The sequence below is a fragment of the Lithobates pipiens genome, unplaced genomic scaffold, assembly GCF_037356315.1.
Source record: "Lithobates pipiens isolate NorthernLeopardFrog02 unplaced genomic scaffold, aLitPip1_a1.2 Scaffold_8, whole genome shotgun sequence".
NCBI lineage: Eukaryota > Metazoa > Chordata > Amphibia > Anura > Ranidae > Lithobates > Lithobates pipiens.
The window spans coordinates 278,580,492-278,599,712 of record NW_027507903.1 but is presented as its reverse complement, the minus strand read 5'-3'; the positions used below and the strand labels follow the sequence as shown (position 1 = coordinate 278,599,712).

At 39.0% G+C, this 19,221-nt stretch overlaps 1 protein-coding gene across 3 annotated transcripts in view; it reads right to left on the bottom strand.

Annotated features, from left to right (window-relative positions):
- Positions 1 to 4,342: 4,342 nt before the first annotated feature.
- The window catches only part of CDK17 (cyclin dependent kinase 17), a 239,520-nt gene continuing 224,641 nt past the window's right edge, over positions 4,343 to 19,221 (bottom strand). For all 3 annotated transcript variants that reach the window (XM_077472064.1, XM_077472063.1, XM_077472065.1), the window contains 4 exons: positions 16,511 to 16,553; positions 12,370 to 12,460; positions 9,717 to 9,794; positions 4,343 to 8,682 (listed from right to left, as the gene is read on the bottom strand). In XM_077472064.1, the coding sequence (XP_077328190.1) occupies positions 8,645 to 8,682; positions 9,717 to 9,794; positions 12,370 to 12,460; positions 16,511 to 16,553 (250 nt within the window). In that variant the 3' untranslated portion in view covers positions 4,343 to 8,644. The remainder of the gene's footprint in view (positions 8,683 to 9,716; positions 9,795 to 12,369; positions 12,461 to 16,510; positions 16,554 to 19,221) is intronic.

Below are 19,221 nucleotides of genomic sequence, written 5' to 3'. Positions count from 1 at the left end.
CAGAGAAATGCTGAAGCTCTTTCAGAGTGACCATCGGGTTCTTAGTCACCTCCCTGACCAAGACCCTTCTCCCCCAATCGCTCAGTTTGCTCTAGGAAGAGTCCTTGTGGTTCCAAACTACTTCCATTTACGGATGATGGAGGCCATTGTGCTCATTGGGATCTTCAATGTCGCAGAAATTTTTCTGTACCCTTCCCCATATCTGTGCCTCGATGCAATCCCATCTCAAAGATCTATAGACAATTCCTTGGACTTCATGGCTTGGTTTGGCTCTGACATGCACGGTTAACTGTGGGACCTTATATAGACAGGTGTGTGCCTTTCCAAATTGTGTCCAATCCACTGAATTAACCATAAGTGGACACGAATCAAGTTATAGAAACATCTCAAGGCTGATCAGTGGAAACAGGATGCACCTGAGCTCAATTTTGAGTGTCATGGTAAAGGTTGTGAATACTTATGTACATGTGATTTTTTCGTTTTTATTTTTAATACATTCGCAAAGACTTCAAATGAACTAGTAGAATTTTTAGGAAAATAATGAATTTAATCAATTTTGGAATAAGGCTGCAACATAAAATGTAGAAAAAAGTGAAGCGCTGTGAATACTTTCTGGATGCACTGTAGATCTGGATGGATGCTGGGGGATTGCCATACTTTGCACAGGTCTTTGCTTGATCAAATAAGGCTGTCTACCTAGAATTTGTATGATAAATGACATTGTTACGTGTGTATAGCGAGTATAGAAAAGAATCACCCTCCTTTAAAATAATCACATTTTGTTGCTTTGCACCCTGAAATGGAGACAGACAATTTATATCTGGTGTTACATTCACTTGGATGTTATAAGTTGAGTAAATACAGCTGCATAAAACAAAAACGGCATCTGTCTTCATAGCAACAAAATGTGATGGGGGGGGGCTTGATTTTCTATACCCAGTGTACCACAGAATTGCAGTACGAATTGTTTGGCTGTGTAAAAGTTCACAGAAAACTGGCTTTTACATTTTTTTTTTATTTTAGAAACCTTAGATATGAGAAAATAACATTTTAGTGTTATTTCTGCACCACTCTCAGAGTATCCCACATTGTATTTTGATGATGGGTGAAGTCTACGTTTTCAAAGAATTTATATTAGGAAAATATAACATATTACCCTTGTTACAGATTTTAAACATTGCCATGTATTTTGTTTTGTGTCGATATGCACTCTCTCTATAAAACAAAAAACATGGTAATGATGAAAATGTGTGAGTATATATACACATTTCAGCTTGAGCTATTGAGATCTGTAAACACGAGACAGAAGAAAAAACAGAAACTGTACATATTGTTAATTGCAAGACCCAATACTCTAGCTTTTAGCATCTGTATGTGAAATGTAGATGTGGTTAGGATGTGGTGTGTTCAAAGGCACACCAAAGATTTGTTTTCTGTGGCAACCCTTGAAACTAAATGAAAGCCCAATTCCAGATTTGATTTACATTTAAATAGTTCAGTGGGACCAAGCTGGTAATACATGTGCCTGCTGGGAGAACTGTGTAAACTGTATGTAGCAACGACTTATGTACCGTCAACAGAACAGGGAAGGTACATGGTAAGAGGTACAGTATCTCACAAAAGTGAGTACACCCCTCACATTTCTGTATTTTTTTTTTATAATTTTTCATGTGACAACGCTGAAAAAATTACACTTTGGTACAATGTAAAGTAGTGAGTGTACAGCTTGTACAACAGTGTAAATTTGCTGTCCCCTCAAAATAACTCAACACACAGCCATTAATGTCTAAACCACTGGCAACAAAAGTGAGTATACCCCTAAGTGAAAATGTCCAAATTGGGCCCAAAGCGTCAATATTTTGTGTGACCGCCATTATTTTCCAGCACTGCCTTAATCCTCTTGGGCATGGAGTTCACCAGAACTTCGCAGGTTGCCAATGGAGTCTTCTTCCACTCCTCCATGACGACATCACAGATCTGGTGGATGTTAGAGACCTTGCGCTCCTCCACCTTCAGCTTGAGGATGCCCCTCAGAGGCTCCATAGGGTTTAAGTCTGGAGACATGCTTGGCCAGTCCATCACCTTTATCCTCAGATTCTTTAGCAAGGCAGGTGTCATCCTGGAGGTATGCATGTTGGAATACTGCCCTGCGACCCAGTCTCCCAAGGGAGAGGATCATGCGCTGCTTCAGTATGTCACAGTACATGTTGGCATTCATGGTTCACTCAATGAACTGTGGCTTCCCAGTGCTGGCAGCACTCATGTAGCCCCAGACAATGACACTCCCACCACCATGCTTGACTGTAGGCCAGACACACTTTGTACACCTCACCTGGTTCCAGCCCCACACACTTGCTACAATCTGAAACCAAATAAGTTTATCTTGGTCTCAACAGACCACAGGACATGGTTCCAGTAATCCATGTCCTTAGTCTGCTTGTCTTCAGCAAACTGTTTACGGGCTTTCTTTTCAAAGTGTGATTTCTTCAGTGCTGTCACATGAAAAGATAATAAAACATTTATAACAATATGAGGGTGTACTCACTTTTGTGAGATACTGTATGTGCCTTTTTTTTTTTATAGGTGAACTCAATGCAAATATAAACACCATATGGTCTCAAAGTACTCATTAAAATATAATAAACGTATTTAAAATAAATCATTTTGCCTATTCAGGGCAAAGTGACAGTCTATTACTGCCCCATCCCCAGATACACTTATACAAATCTTGGTTGCTCCATCGGAGTCATTGCGAACACCCAATGTTACCAGTAAGTGGAAGAATGTGACCTCTTTCCAGGATACAAAGCTCTGGCCTAAACAATCAATCATTGGCCATAAACATTGTCATCAGACAATGACATCATTAACCCTGCGTAAGCCCCTATACCATCCAACTGGGAGCTTAGAGAGGGTGTGACAACCACAGGAACAGATTGGCTGGGGAACACTAGGTGGGTAAACTACGATGGGTCAGGGAGTGGGCTATTGAGAGAAGTTAATACACACAAATACGTGCATATGCCACGTATCCTTCATTAAGATAAAGATAGAAGAATTGTTATGCTTGTGTGTGCATACTTGCAAAAGCACAATAGTTATATAAAGCCCATCCTCACATTTTTTTTCTGCCAGGAATGTCTGATGCACATACATTAGTACAGTGTGAAAGAGGCCTTAAAAGGAGGGAGCAGAGGGATGACCTTAGTATGCTGCTGCTTCTTCTTCAATGCCCAATTAGCAGGCCAAGGGTGGATCCTTGATTAAAATATATTATCTAACTGGACTAGAGGTGACAAACCTGTGCTGTCTGGCAGGGACCACAAGAATACCTAAACAGAATTACATTATGTGTTTGCAAGTAACAATACAATACAATATGCATTTGATACCGTTTCCCCAAAAATAAGACCTAGAGTGATTGTCTGTGATGGCTGCAATATAAGCCCTACCCCGTTTCCCCAAAAATAAGTCCTACCATGAAAATAAGACCTACAAGGACTTTAACTAGGGCTTATTTGGGGAAAGGGCTTATATTGCAGCCATCATCGACAACCACGATAGGTCTTATTTTTTGGGAAACAGGGTAAGAGAGACCTTGCCACCATACTTTATGCATGTTATTTACTTGTAAAAGCCTCCCTTGTGTAGACATCCAAAAGCCACTGGTGGGTGCCCTCATCTTGGTCCTACTATCAGTGGCCTTAGCTGACAGAGCTGTCACTCAAGTGACTCTAGCTTATTCCCCTACGCTCCTCCCCCAGCAACTACATAAAAAGGTAATGGAGGGAGATTCAGAGGACTTGGGCCAGAACAGACATTAGATACCACGAGAAGAGGAGAGGGCTATGACGTGTAAGGAAGGGGGCTGTACTAAGGAACTAAATAAGTCAATATTTTAGCAATTTTTCAAAGGCACATTGCAAGTAAAAAATATTCATGGGGAAGAAAAAAGCACTGAAAAAAATTATTAAAAACATTGCTTGATTTTTCTGTGCTTTTACCTTTTTTTATTTTTATTTTTTTAGTTGGTGACAGGGTCTCTTTAACATGTGCTTGTAACTCAGCGTTAACTTCACACAGAATTCATAGTTCAAATCTGAAACTGTGGACACTACTTTTTTATATTTTTAAGAACCAGTTTATTAATTTCAACCTGGACAATTTTATAAAACACCGTAGAAATCAGCACCACGGGGTGAGGAGGATAAAAACAAAAATTAAGGAAAAAAAAAAAAAACATAAAAAAAAATTCACAAGTTCCTCTGTTGTACAAGAAGTTCTTATGGAAAGTGCCTTACAACAAAGAAATATTTTCTCCATGAGATTCAAAACAAGACTATTGTATTTCACAGAATATTTATACTTCAGAAAGTACAATATTAATACAGGCTTGTCAGTTTCAAATAAACAGCAGTTAGCGCTACAGATTTCTCTTTGTCTTAATTTAAAACGATTTACAATTTATGAAAAGTAGTAGTGGTCCAACATTCACTGCTATTTTAACATGAGTTTGTTTGTGTCCTAACAAAATCAAAGTAAAGAAAACCATTTTTAATATACCGGTTATATAAATGAAAACAAAACCACGTGTTCCACAACCACTATTCACAAATAAAGTAGAAAAAAAAAAAAAGTCCACGTAATACTGTTAAATAAATGACACGTTTCTCTTCTGAACAGAAGTGGCAAGACCCTGAATGCAGGTGGATTAAAGAAAAGCAAATCACAATTCATTCAGGATACACCAGGCGGAGATTAACATGACCATTTCTGGGGGTGGGGGTGATTACAGTGTTTTTTGTTTGTTTTGTTTTTTTGTACTAAAGGCTTACACAGGTATGTACAAACCTTCAGAAAATATACCTTTTATTACCGACACCAGCTCCAATACAATTTTTCAAAATTGTGTAGATACAAAAAAACAAAAAAAACAAAAAAAAAAAAATAAGTTTGGAAGCAATTTTTTGGTCAAACTATTTTTTTTCCTTTTTACTTTACAATAAACTAAAATATTTACAAGCTGAGCAACGATGCAGCACTAGAATAGCTGGACTGGCTGCTGTACCTGCTTTGGCTGTAAAATAAAAATAATAAAAATAAATTAAATGCAACATTGTTGAAGAAGGGACACGATTCCTGTCCTGAATTACGTCTGCCACAAGTGTACTTCTGGTACCCCATGCTGGCTCTCTCAATATCCTCATAATGCTGCACTGCTCTGACTTGGTAATAAAGGTAGAGAGTAAGAGAAAAACATGGAGAGGATATATAGTAAACTACATTGCTTAAAGTTATTTTTTGTTTTCAATGAGCAATAACTATAGCGATAGAAGAAAACTAACGGATTTCTTTGAAAAACAGGATTTTTTTTGCTGGATTCTGAAATCATATATGCTTCATTCATAAAGGGGCAGTCCTCCCAAAAAGTTTTTTTTTTTTTTTTCTAATGTGTAAGTGGATGCTGGTGGGTTCAGATCACTCTCTAGCTTTGTATTATAGGAACCCCAGCAAAGTTAAACTGGCCATACACAGATTTTTTTTTTTTTCTTTCATCCTGCAGGCAGAATGAAAAAAAAAAAATCCGATGCCTCTATCCACCCTAAACACTGCAGGCTGTCAAAATACCTAAAACATACCAGCATATTTGGATGCAGTCACTGTATGGCCAAACAATGTTCACCCGGGATTTTTAATTGAAGGATGTCAGGCAAGAGGATGCTGACAGGGACCACTCATGGAGTGAACTTTGGCTGGTTCATCAGGAACTGAATGAAATTGACCCTGCAGGTTCATAAAGGAGTATGTTCTATGCTTGACTTACCCACTGTAGGCATCACAAGAGTGACTCACAATCATGGCAGAATTTTTAAAGCGCCCCCTCAATGTTGTCTATCCAAAAACGTAAATATCAGTTTTTAATGGACTTGAAATAGGTTTTACATATATGACTGTTGCCCCTTAGTGATACCACTTTATCAGATACTCAAATTTTGTTCATATTCATTTTCATTTGTAATTACAAAAGAAACAAAACATTTGAGCAATAAACTCTACAAGGTATGTGCACACATTCATTTTCTGCCTACTCCCCCAAATTGTGTTCTCAGAGCACAAAAAAGCTCTGGCAGAATAAGTGATTAAAAGGGAATGCACAATTTCTTTGAATTTTTCTATCAGCAAGAACAAAACCAATACTATTACCCAATAATGTAGAAAAGAGGCTGCAGACAGAAGACAATGATTACGTGCACATACCTTCATTTTGGTCATTCTTTTAAACATTTGTACAGGGTTTTCATTATTAGAGTGTTTCACAACTACGTGGTTTAAGTATGACTATTCCCATTTTTACCATTGAAAGTTGTTGAAATAGGCATACACTAAATTCGGAATAATGAATATCAAATTACTGAGCTGGCACAGAGTTTTATAATACTGGTCTTACTTGGATTAAAGTGATTTTTACATGAATACTGCCAGTTCTAAAGCATACTATTCCAGCTGTGAATTCACAGATAAAATCCATTCTAACATTTGGGTTGATACATTTTTTTTGCAAACAGTGGAATGTAGTAACTGATCTTATCCAATCAGATATTGCTTCTCATAAAGATGATATTTGGTAACTGAGAGTTTTAATTCTGTTTGCAATGTGTCAATATTTGCACGGCTGCCCATATTTTTACCATTCTTACAGGATTTACAATCTGATATAACAGTCTTTAAAGCTGGCCATACACCTTGCAATGGGATAGCACAATCGAATTTACCTACCAAAAATCACACCCTGCCTGACTGTAATAAAACAGAACTGATTGTTTAGACAGGGCTTCTACTACATAGCTTTCGCAGATCTAAAGGAGATAGACCGACATACACAAGGGCCAAATGTCGGCTGCTTCTTTTGAACCATCCGTTGTCTCCCAACATTCTGTGTACCCAGCTTTACATGACATAGTTGCTTGTAATTCTAAAGTTAAACACTCATAATCTGATCGTACAATTGTCTCTATACTTATAACTATGTAGCACATAGGCCTACCTAAAAGATCCATTCAAATTATATTTAATCAGGTAGGCTTTCGCACTACATACCTTGTTAGTAAGTCAAAAGGAAACTGTATAATCAGACAGTAACGTGTATATATTAGCAGGGATTGTTAGGCCTTCAACCATTTGGCATTTTCTTACTTGGATTCTGCTTAAAATTTGATAAAAGTAAAAATCAATTGGTATGGGCAACAAGAATCTTTTCTAAAGACCAGTAAATGAAAGCCATTACATCATTTGTTAAAAGTTAATATTACCCAAAATCTTTGCAGCAAAAAAAACAAAAACAAAAACAAAAAAAACCCTAAAAACTAGTTTGTACCCCACCTTGTACCATGTATTATTCAGTATTTTAATGAACTGGGACAAAGGTTAGCTTCAGTTACCGATGGTGATCGATAAAAATTACCTTGTGTTCATTTTTTTTTTTTTTGCCTATTGTCTGCTTAACCTGCCAGCTTAGGTATACCACTGAGCTTGATCCACCCTATACTTTTCTTAGCGTTTCAATGGAGGGAGTAAAGGAGTCACCTACTGGGTCTTACCCACTGTGTAGGGGGAGATTTTCATTCATCACCAGGTTCAACTGGCCTTAAAGTACATTTTCACACAATGCATTGACTCAGGGGATGTGGAATCTCTGATCACAGTCAAGCTTTGCCTAGATAGCACAAAATACGGGGGACATGTTGCTACCAAAGTCACAAACAAAAAACTTTGTAAAGGAGCAAACCTTGCCTTTCTCCACCCAGAAATAGAACACATTTTTGAATGGAGCACATTGCTAATGCAGCATATGTGGCCTATTTCAGTTAAGCTTTTTTTTAGTCACACTATTATACACATTTTCTAATAGAATATCAAGTCTTAAAAATAATAAAGTTTTGTTTTCTTTGCCAGACATGTCCTGAACACATTTACATACTTTAAACATCATTCTCGATCACCCTAGTATTCTCTTGCCACCAAAAAAAAAAAAAAAAAAAAAAAAGTCTTCATGATCTTGGTCACGTGGTTACCAAATAAGCTTACTGAATCTTTCAGGAATTTTTTATAACATATCAAACATGGTCCATTCAACTGAAAGCAGAGCAATGGAAAAATAACTTGACTGAAAACAACAGAATTTAATATAAAATAAAACTAAAAAGGAAAACATAAAACAAGTGTTTGGAATAAAAAAAAAAAAATGATGCATTCACAGATTATCAAGCCACTGCAACTTCTTTAGGCATTCAACTGTTTGTTATGGTAAATATTCCGACAGTAGTCATTTAGCAGCAATGATTCGGCAATAAATAACGCATTGTGTCTCAGTCCTGCACAAGAATTGCAGCCACACTGACAGCTGTAACCTACTGGCTCTAACAGCAGAAGAGACCTTAAAACCGACTGTACAAGCTTTGTCACACTGTGACAACAAATATTAAAAAGAAAAAAAAAATATATATAGAAATCTGCAGGCCTGAAATAAAATGACCCCACTGTAGGCAGGTCAATGTCGACAAACAGATAGTCTTTAGTCCACCAGAAGTAAAAGTTGCCATAGAAGCTTCCAATGTACATATGAAACTGTGATAGGAAAAACATCTTAAAAGAGCATGCTCTGTCGTCTGTTCTTGCCATGCCCTACAAGAGAACAAGGAAAAATAGAAAAGAAGATGGACAGTGTTAGAAACAATAAAAGTATTACCCCGATTCAAAGTCGTTAATTAGTTCTTACTGAATAACTAAATATTTATATAAATTATAATTTTTATATAATACTACTAATGTACAGGAAGACATATACCCTTAAAACTTAACTTAAGTTATATGGCTTTTTATACCATGCTCTATTTACAGAAGATCCATACTCCAGAAATGACCAAAAAAATTCACCTACCATTTAATACTAGAGTTCCACTGATATGAAAAGGAATATATAATGAACACAACTGGGAGGTTGGTACCTCCTCCTTTATTGTGGTGTCCATGTCAAAATTTCACTGGTTGTCCTTTTCCTGTGTCTACAGGAAGGAAACGGACACACTCATGACTTTTGTCATAATTGGGGTGATTTGAGCCAATAAGTCTTGCATTAATGTAGTAAGGCAGAGGAACCAGCAATGTGTGATGGAGCTAAGGAAGAATTCAAGAACAGAAAACTCTGGTCATAAAGAGTGACATGTATCCTGGATGCATACATCAGCTGTACTGGTAGGCATGCTACAAGCAGCACCAGAACTGTTAGTAGAGTGTGAGCACCCCCATGAAATGATTTTACAGCTTGAAAAAATATCCTCTGCAGATTGCCCTTTCCAGAAATGTTATCAGTAAAATCATTTTGAACACACGTCAATTTAATGTCCAGAGATACCTGCTACTGTTATTGTACAAATGACAGTAAAAAGGGCAGTATATTATACAGATATTAGAGAATTATATCTTGAAAATCACACTCCAAATCAAATATCCTCAAAAACAAGACAAAATTCCCTGCATTTCCGTAATATATGGGTGCTCAACCCGTGGCCCTCCAACTGTTGTGGAACTACTAGTCTCATGAGGCATTGTAATAAAAGAAGCATGACTCCTAAAGACAGAGGCATTATGGGACTTGCAGTTCTTCAAAAGCTGGAGGGCCACAGGTTGAGCACCCATGCTCTAATTCAACAATGTACCTGTCTCTGGATAGGAAGAATTTCGGAAGCCGGGATCTTTCTGCAGCTGGATATCCTTAAGACTGAATATTGATATATCTAAAATGAGAAATATGAGATCAGTTTATTATAAACACCGTACACAAAACAAACACAAAATTATTGTCAGTGTCCCTGTTAGAGAAATTTCCAATAACTTCCTGCCCTGACAAATAGTTGAGGGGAAATCATACCAAAAGGATCAAAGACAACAACAAGAAAACCTGATTGTCTGCTACCCTGACCTCACGCTATCCAAACCAAGGGGAAATCACCAAAGCAAGAAGTTTTTTTTGTGGAGTATGTTGTGACTCGTTTTCAATTGTGACTCGTTTTCAATTGTGACCATGCACTTCACTGGAAAAACAACGATGAGGTCTGTAACCATCTCTCCTATACGAGAAATGTGCTCAGAATGTATGGAAACAGAGGCCAGAGTATTTGTGCTAAAAAACTACAACTTAGGTTAAATTTAAGCAGCAGAATGTGGGAGAAAACATAACTATAGCTCTATGCGTGGTATCTGTTTAACAGAATTGTTCCCTCCCAGATAGCAAGCAATTTTGCTGCAAGATTGAAAATGACTTTCTAAGCTATTGCTAGGCCCGCCAGGCTTCACAAGTTTGTCGCACAATTGCAGCAAGTCTGCATTGTAGGACTCCAAATCAATTTTCTTTGCAAACATTCTGCAAATCTCCTGCAAGTTTTGGTTCAGTTATGTTGTGCGATAGTCATCCCACCACAGGGGTCACTGTGGCCCAATTTTCATGCTGTAGACTTGCAGAGCTACCACTACAACTTTGGTCTTGCTAGAGACTTGCCACACAAATTTGCTACAAATTGGAAAAGTGTCAACTAGAACTTGTGCTTCAAGTGCTCTGCAAGTGTATAACTTGCCAGTAAAAATGTACAGCAAGTTAACAAATACAATTCAACACTGCCAAAAATCTGTGGAAAGTTATCCTTGCTATTTGGGCTAGACCGAGTTCTCCCAATATAAATTAATAGAGCGAGCATATCCAGTTTTGAATAAGTTAACACCTGGGGTCTACCATGACACTGTAGACAGAACTTGGTAGGATTATTATAACCCAAATGCATAAAATCCTGCCTTTTGCCCCCATAGGTGAATTGATTGACCAACTCACCCATATGGATGTACCTGTACATCCTCTGGTTTAAGTGGTTCTACCATGGTCATGGTTGCAGCCGCAGTCATAACCCTGGTATCTTTTTTTTTTATTTCTTTTTTGTCAGCAGGTGATGATGCTGAATAATATAAAAGCAATCCAATTGGCTAAATAGCTTTTACAGGCTTTTGCTTTCAGAAAATATATCATGTTCGTGGGTTCTAAGTAATTATCTAGTAAAAAAATAATAATAAAATACTGATTTTTAAATGTATATGAGAAATTTCAGAATAGGCTGGTAGGTAAGGAAAACCATAGGTGATGCGAGTTTCTTTCAGAAAATCACTATTCCCTCAAACACATTAATTGTTGATGGGGGAATCCCTCCCGCAGCACTACTGTGTTCTGCTGACAAGAGCCCTCCCTGCCAGCATAACACAATGATTTCAGCTGCGGCAGCTGGCAGTAATTGCATACAAAAAAATCTGACAGTCTGGTTGTACTGAAGTCGATCAGTGGACAAACAGCCTGGTCATAGATGGATCGAATCTCAGCCTGCCCCTAATCAACCAGCTGAGATTTGATCCATCCTATGGAGGCTTTGAACAACTTCTCTACGCCCAAGAAAGGCAGTCTCTGGTTCTTTTATCTGCTGCCCTACTCAGTCATGCCTCCTACATGTTACCATTACCAAATCCCTGTGTTAGGCAGCCTTACTGTCCAACAGAAATACTCAAGAGTCAGTAAGGCTTAGCTCTGTAAATAATGAGACGTATCAAAACTCATACCATATGTTACAGTGCACCAGCACACTGGAAAGGTAACTTAACAATTAATCTAACCCGTACTTTACACGAAGAAGCTGTCAAAGGCTAAACACTAAAGTCAAACCCAATATGTAATCTTAACCCCTTAAATACTACTTCAATTGGTGTCCTATTCTGTTTATTCTTTGAATGGATAATTCATTTTTTGGGAAAAAAATGTTGTTAAAAATAAGGTCAGAGACCTAAAGCCTATCTTTGTATTGGGGCAATAAAAAATAAATAAAAAGAAATAAACAATCTTTAAAGATTCTATTTTCACAAAAACCTCAGATGTTGTATGACCAGGAAAAATTCACCACAAGGTATAGTAAACCCTTCTTTTATAAAGACGGCCTCTACACTTGAAACTACTTACACCATAGATGTTTGTTATAAGCAATAAAACCAATCGTTACGGCTGAACGCTAGCTTTTCCAGAGCACCGGTATTCGAAGTACTGGCAATTCAGTACTTTTTAACTATTTATGAAATTAAGTTATTAGGTCGATCAAAGACTGGATTTTTTTTTTTTTTTTTAGTATAGGTCCACCATAAGTCCTTTGATACTATGAATTAATAATTCTATATCCAAACACCCACGCTGTGAAAAATGTTTAAAACATTTTTCCCAGCAAATATTACATTTTTATTTTTTATTCTAATGTGAGAAGCGGTTATGTATTCATATATTGATCTTACTTTCTGGCAAGCTATGCATTTTTGTTCCAAGACTTCTGAAGTAAGCATGCTTCATAGCATCTTCTGCTGAAATCCGCTTCTTAGATTCATACTGTAAAAGATGAAATGGAGTTATAAAACACTGCAGAATCTGAAGGTCAAAGCTGGTACTATAAGCATAAAATCAAAGCATCTTATGGGAATGTACTGTATAGACCCAGACCCCTCCATTTGTATGGTGACAAAAAAGCACTGCGTTTACTGCACACAAATAATCTTGGGCAAGCAGTTTGCTAAAGATGCCAAGACACATTAGAAGACTGCTAAAAAAAAAACAAACAAAAAAAAACACTACCATCAAAAGATATACACTATAAGACGAAGCTGGTCACTGTTGTAAAGCAAGTTATAAACTACAACGCAGAACAGTGGTAAAATCAGATAAGAATTTGTAATTCCAGCAATAAACTTTTTGTCATAGCCCATATGCTGCACCGCTTATCAGCATTAATGTAGATTTCTAGGTGCTACGTACATAAAAAATCTACAAACACCCTTTTGTTATTTGTTGCTAATACACAGGAAGGATGAGGTAATCAATCGTGACTATATACACTATTATACCAAAAGTATTGTGACATCTGCCTTTACACGCACATGACCTTTAATGGCATCCCAGCCTTAGCTCGTAGGGTTCAATATTGCATTGGCTCCCCCTTTGCAGCTATAACAGCTTCAACTCTTCTGGGAAGGCTGCCCAAAAGGTTTAGGTGTGTCTATGGGAATGTTTGACCATTCTTCCAGAAGTGCATTTGTGAGGTCAGGCACTGATGTGGATGATAAGGCCCGGCTTGAAGTCTCTGCACCAATTCATCCCAAAGGTGTTCTATCGGGCTGAAGTCAGGACTCTCTGCAGGCCAGTCAAGTTCCTCCACCCCAAATTCGCTCATCCATGTCTTTATGGACCTTGCTTTGTGCACTGGTCCAATCAGTTGGTGGAAGGGGATTATGGTGTGGGGTTGTTTTTCAGGGGTTGGGATTGGCCCCTTAGTTCCAGTGAAGAGAACTCTTAAGAAGTCAGAATACCAAGAGATTTTGGACAATTTCAGGCGCCCAACATTGTGGGAACAGTTTGGGGATGGCCCCTTCCTGTTGCAACATGACTGTGCACCAGTGCACAAAGTTCATAAAGACATGGATGAGAAAGTTTGGTGTATTATGTATAAGTTGCTCCATGAGACAAATCTGGTGTATAGCTTGGAACCATTGTTTTATCGATGGAATAGTCATCTGTTTACGATATGCTGGGATAAGTGATTTGCCCCCGTTTAGCAGGTGTGGAGTGATAGAATGATTGACAGGGGTATAGTGCCAATGTGAAAGCTACAGTTTACATCAGCCATCTTTGAGGAAAGGGATAACCCCTGTGTGAGATGAGGGTATTGTAGCTTTCTGATCATCTCATTTCAATTCCATTCCCCAGGCAGATAGATAAACAGGGTATGTAGGAGAGCCCAGGTGTGAAAGGGCTTGATAGAATTGGGAAATACCCCTGGCCAATGAAGCAGCTGATGGGTCAATAGGGTTTAGTTTCAACATAGGTCTTAATAGAGACTGTATACATTTTGGACAGTTGTGTATGCCTCCAGATATCCATGAATGTGATCTCAGAGGAGGCTCTGAGAGTTTCCAGTGGTGATCTCCCTGTCACATGGTGAAGAAATAGGGGTTGAGTGGGGAGCATTTTTAAGGTATCCATGGAGCTGTTAAAAGGGAAAAAATACATAGATCACTCTCCAACTGAATCCTTAGTTTGTTATGAAAGAAACGTTTCCAATCAGCAATTCTATTGAATGTAGCAGCATGAAATCTTTTAAAATCTGGTAACACTAGACCTTAGATAAGAACGATTCCAGATAGATTTAGGAATTAAACCGTTCAATAGGGAAAAGAAAGATGGAGTGATGGTAACATTTCAAAGTAAAATTGGACTCTAGGGAGCACGTTCATCTTTATAACGTTAATCCCACTAAAGAGTGATAATAATGTCCACCTCTCCAAGTCATGTTTGATGGTTTTTAATACTGGAATGTAATGGACTATAAAAAGAATATAGAGTTTAGGTGCGAGAAATATGCCTAGATAATTTAGAGATGTGGAATGCCTTATGGATGGAAAAAGATGTTTTAAAGCGGAGTTCCACCCAAAAGTGGATCTTCCACTCATTGTACTCCTTGCCCCCTCCGTTGCCACATTTGGCACCTTTCGGGGGAGGAGGGGGGGACAGGATATCTATCTTTCACAGGTATCCTGTGCCCAATTCCGGGAGCCTCAACCGCGGCTATTTGCATAATCGCTCGGGCTCCCTCCTCCTCCTTCCCCAGCTGCCGGGCCAGTAGGAGAGAGGATCGGAGCCTCACGCATGCGCAGCAGGGTCCCCGGCATGAAGCCGCAAGGCTACACTGCCGGGCTCCCCTTCTCGCAATGGAGGTGGCAGCACCCGACAACTGATGGAAACATCAGCTGTGTTGCCGACACCCTGGACAGGTAAGTGTTCAATTATTAAAAGTAAGCAGCTGCAGTATATGCAGCTGCTGGCTTTTCATTTTGTGTGCGGACTTCCGCTTTAAACTGTCAAATTTAGTTTGTTTTTAAAGAGGTTATAAGCAATGGTAGCGGGAGCTCAAAATTTTTGGGGAGTGCAACCAAACTGAAAAAATACCAAATAACCCACCCCCCCCATAAATTGCAGCCTCACTGTGCCCATCAAATGCAGCCAGGCATGTGCCCCGGCTGTCACTTCACTAACCCCCCCTCCCGTGGCCAGTCCGGCGGAACTTACCACTCATGTGGCGGGGCTCTGCTCCTCTCCTGTAGCAGTGGGAATCAGGGGCTGCGGCTGCTGTGTTCGCTCGGCTCCTCAGGCTTCCTCTGCCGTAATCCAATAGGATCGCCTAATGCTTTAGCCAATTGGGAGACAGGTCTCACTCACCTGCCTGCTGATTGGCAAAGAGGAACGTTAGTGTGAAAATAGCAAAAATTTATTTGCTATGCCACCCAACAGGGTAGGATCAGGACGCAGTGCTCTGCGCCCAGAGCCCACCCTATTTTGAAGCCTATTAGCGCCTCTGGCTCTAATCACATGCTTCAAAATACACCTCCCCCGCCATAGTATTTAATGTGTCTGCCATCCTGAAAGGGGCCAGGCAAATGAATAGGGGGGGTGGCGCCCGTACGCCCACAATGCATGGGCCGCCACTGGTGTTAAGGATCTCAATTTTAGTGAAATTGATTTTCAAATTGGAAAGGTCTCCAAAAGTGGTAAGAGCCAACATTAAATTGGGGAGGGATATTAAGGGTTGTTGAATGTAGAATAGAATGTTCATTCTTTTGCAGTCTACACAGATGACAATGTCGGGTTGTGGTGGATGGAAGAGAGAAAGGGCTCAAGAGATATTGTGAATAAGAGGGGGGAAAGCGGGCATCCCTGTCTAGTATCATTATGTACTGATTTTAAGTTATGTCCCTTGTGCTGATTCTTGTGTTTTTTACTTTGGCTGCACTTTAAGTGTCACTAAACCCACATCATAAAAAAATATATCAATACTATAAATGCTGTATTACATGTTGGTTATACTCAATCACTATGAGATTTGTATGCTGTGGTGGCAACTTGTTGCCTTGCTCAGTTTTCAGTGAGTTTCAATGCTGAGCATTTCCTCCCTAGCACATCTGAGCAGCCCATGTGACTAGAGAGTCATGCATGGGGGTGTATATATGGTGGTAAATTACAGCCCGCTCCCTTCCTCCTCCTCCATGCCCTCTAACCAGCTAAACACAATGGGGATGGGATATTGCATATTATTTTAAGACTCAGGCTGGAGGGGCATGACACAGCTTGTGACTGGCAGAAATCTGCCCACATCATGTTATTTCCACAAAATAATAAAATATTTAATTTCAAATATATATTTGTATGCAAATTTAAAACAGAGGCTGGGAAAGATCTGGGTCATGAGACAGCCGTTTATCGATAAGATACGTAGATGTTTTTACTTTTTTATTAAAATAATTACAGTGCCATCATACACATACAGAAATAGATATTTCAATGTAAACGAAACAGTGTGTGTTTAGTATCACTTTAACACAATGTTCTTACCTGAAGAAACCGTGTTAATAACTCAATTCCTTCAGAATCTAACCTAATAAAAACATAACACAAGATAAATGTCAGCATAATAAAGACATAACATTGCAGATATAACACACAAAATCTAACTAAAGAATTACAATTTTTAAATAACTAGTCAGGAGGTAAATTAACATTTGCACAAGTTTGAAACGAAAATTAAGCGTCTCCCATGTTAGCTCAGTACATATTGGCAGCTGTGTAGCCAACAAAAGACTGGGACAGATCAGGACCGTTTTTAAGACAGGGCAAAAGGGGAAGCTGCCCTGGGCCCCATCATTGTAGTGGGGCCCATAACAGCTGCCTCATACTTGCCAATTATACCAGTTTAAATTCCCTTATCCCTTGAAGTTTAAGTCCCGTGCTGTGTCCTGATATCTCAGTGTAAACTTCTGCTGCTGCCCAGCTCTGCCCTATTGCCATGTAGAAATGACTGACCTGCAGACCCTGTGTTTACATGTAAATAACCTGCATTGATATGTAAATCGTGGCAGCATTAATATGTAAATAGTAGTGGTCTGCAGCATTGATATGTATATCATGTCCCCCTGAGGTCACATCCACCATTACTTCTGCTGAATGCTGCCCACTGGGGAGGTAAAGGAGCATGCTCAAAAGTCCTGCCTACAACTGTGGTCATTAAGCCTAACATCAGCCTGTTCTGCAAAAGTAAGCAAATTGGAAGTGGAACCCTTCTTCAAGATAACATGGTGCCACAGCACCCTGAATTTTGGTGCATGTGAATACGCAGGTAGGGAGGAGATGATGTGCTGTAACCTTTAGCAACCAATCAGTGAGCAGTAATGCTGTGCATTAACCTTTTGCAACCAATCAGTGAGCAGCAATGGTGTGCAGTAACCTCTAACAACCAAACAGTGAGTGGTATATAGATGTTTAGTAACCTATAGAAATCAATCAGTTAGCCGTATTGATGTACAAAAATCTCTAGCAACCAATAAACAAGCAGAAGTCATGTGCTGTAACCTCCAGAAAATAACAGTGAGCCATAATGTGTGCTGTAAGCTCTAGTAGACAGTCAGTACGTGGTAATAATACACTGAAACCTGTGGCAACCAATCACAATCAGTGCCTGATCTGAATCAGTAAACTGATTTTGAGTCTCGCTACTATTTATTATATGTCTCAAAGCATGTGGAGAGCTAAATTGTGTGGAAGAGGGGGCCCAAGAAAATGTTTGCCCAGGGTCCAGTCAATATTAAAAGACAACCCTGGGACAGACCACTGTTGAGCTGGGTGGATACACATATCCAAATTTGTCTGGTTCAGCTGGAACCGGCCAAGTTTCAGTCTGGGAAAACCCCTACCTGTTCTACAGAAGCTGGTCATTAGATCAGCTTCTCTGGAAAGGTCTGGCTGGAAAACCATCATTCGAACAGCTGCTGCAGTGCTGATCAGTATACTCAGAGTACCTGTGGTCAGAAAACAATAGCGCAATAGATGCTGGCATACATATCACTTGTGTTGATGCAGGAATTCGTTTTTTTTCTTCTTCATTTAACTTGCGGGTTGAATAATAAAAAAAAAAAAACCTCAGTGTGTATACCCAACTAGCGTTTCCATTCATGTCTGAACTGCAGTCAATAGGAATGCAAAAGCAGCTTAAAACAGTATGATGTAGGTTTGGATGGGATCCAATGTAAGTCAGAAGGATGTCATCATTGCATAGGTTTTGTATTTGATTGCACACGACAGGGAAATAGTGTTTAGCACTTTCATAGCGCAGCACCAAGTTTAAACTATATTATATTGGGACAGATTCATGTACCTGTTGTAGACAAATGCATGAATCTAGGGCACGTCTACTATGTGTGAAGTCACACTTAGACCAGACATTGGCAGCAGTGGGGGTGCACTGAAAAAAAAAAAAAAAACGTATTAGCACTATTTTTTTTTTTTTTTTAGGGCAGCGTGTTCAGACGCATTACTGTTTTTCAATCTGTATCGTAATGCTTTGCTGTGAAAAAACGAAACATCACATTACAATACAGTTGCAAAAAAAAGAAAAAAAGAGTGCAAACAGTGCAATTTGTCGTAATTGGCGCATGTGCCCATTTACTTCTGAGTGGTAGGACGAGGTCGCTAGTGTGAAAGAGCCCTTAAAAGAAATCATTTTACAGAGGCAGTAAGCAGTTCTAAAAAGCGGAAGAACCTGCTATTTATACAAACTGCACAAGGTGTAATTTCTCTTATCATGAAATATGGAATAGCTAAAATATGTTTCCTGAGGAGCTTCCTCTTCCCCTGAATACCGTGTAAAATATTGCAAACTGGTTTTATAATATATTTATTTAATTTGTTCTAATCTGTGCCTGGAAATCTTTAGAGGGGCCTGAGAACCCATTAAAATAAATCTCTCGTTATAAGAAACCTCAACGTCCCTCTTTGCCAATTTCAAATGTTGGGGACTTGTGAGGTCTCTCACAGTTGCCATGGTAACTACTTGGGATTCAGAGAGCTGCATACAGGCTGCCTTTGCATGGTAACAGAAAGCTATGTCTAATTTACACTCCAAACATTCCACCCGTGGATATTCGCAGTCACATAATGATCATTAGCAAAAAGAAATTTGTTTCCATCCCAAAAACAGCCTAATGTTCCATTACAAACATTTAAGCACATCGACCAAAATCATAACAACTATAAACAGAGCTGACATCACA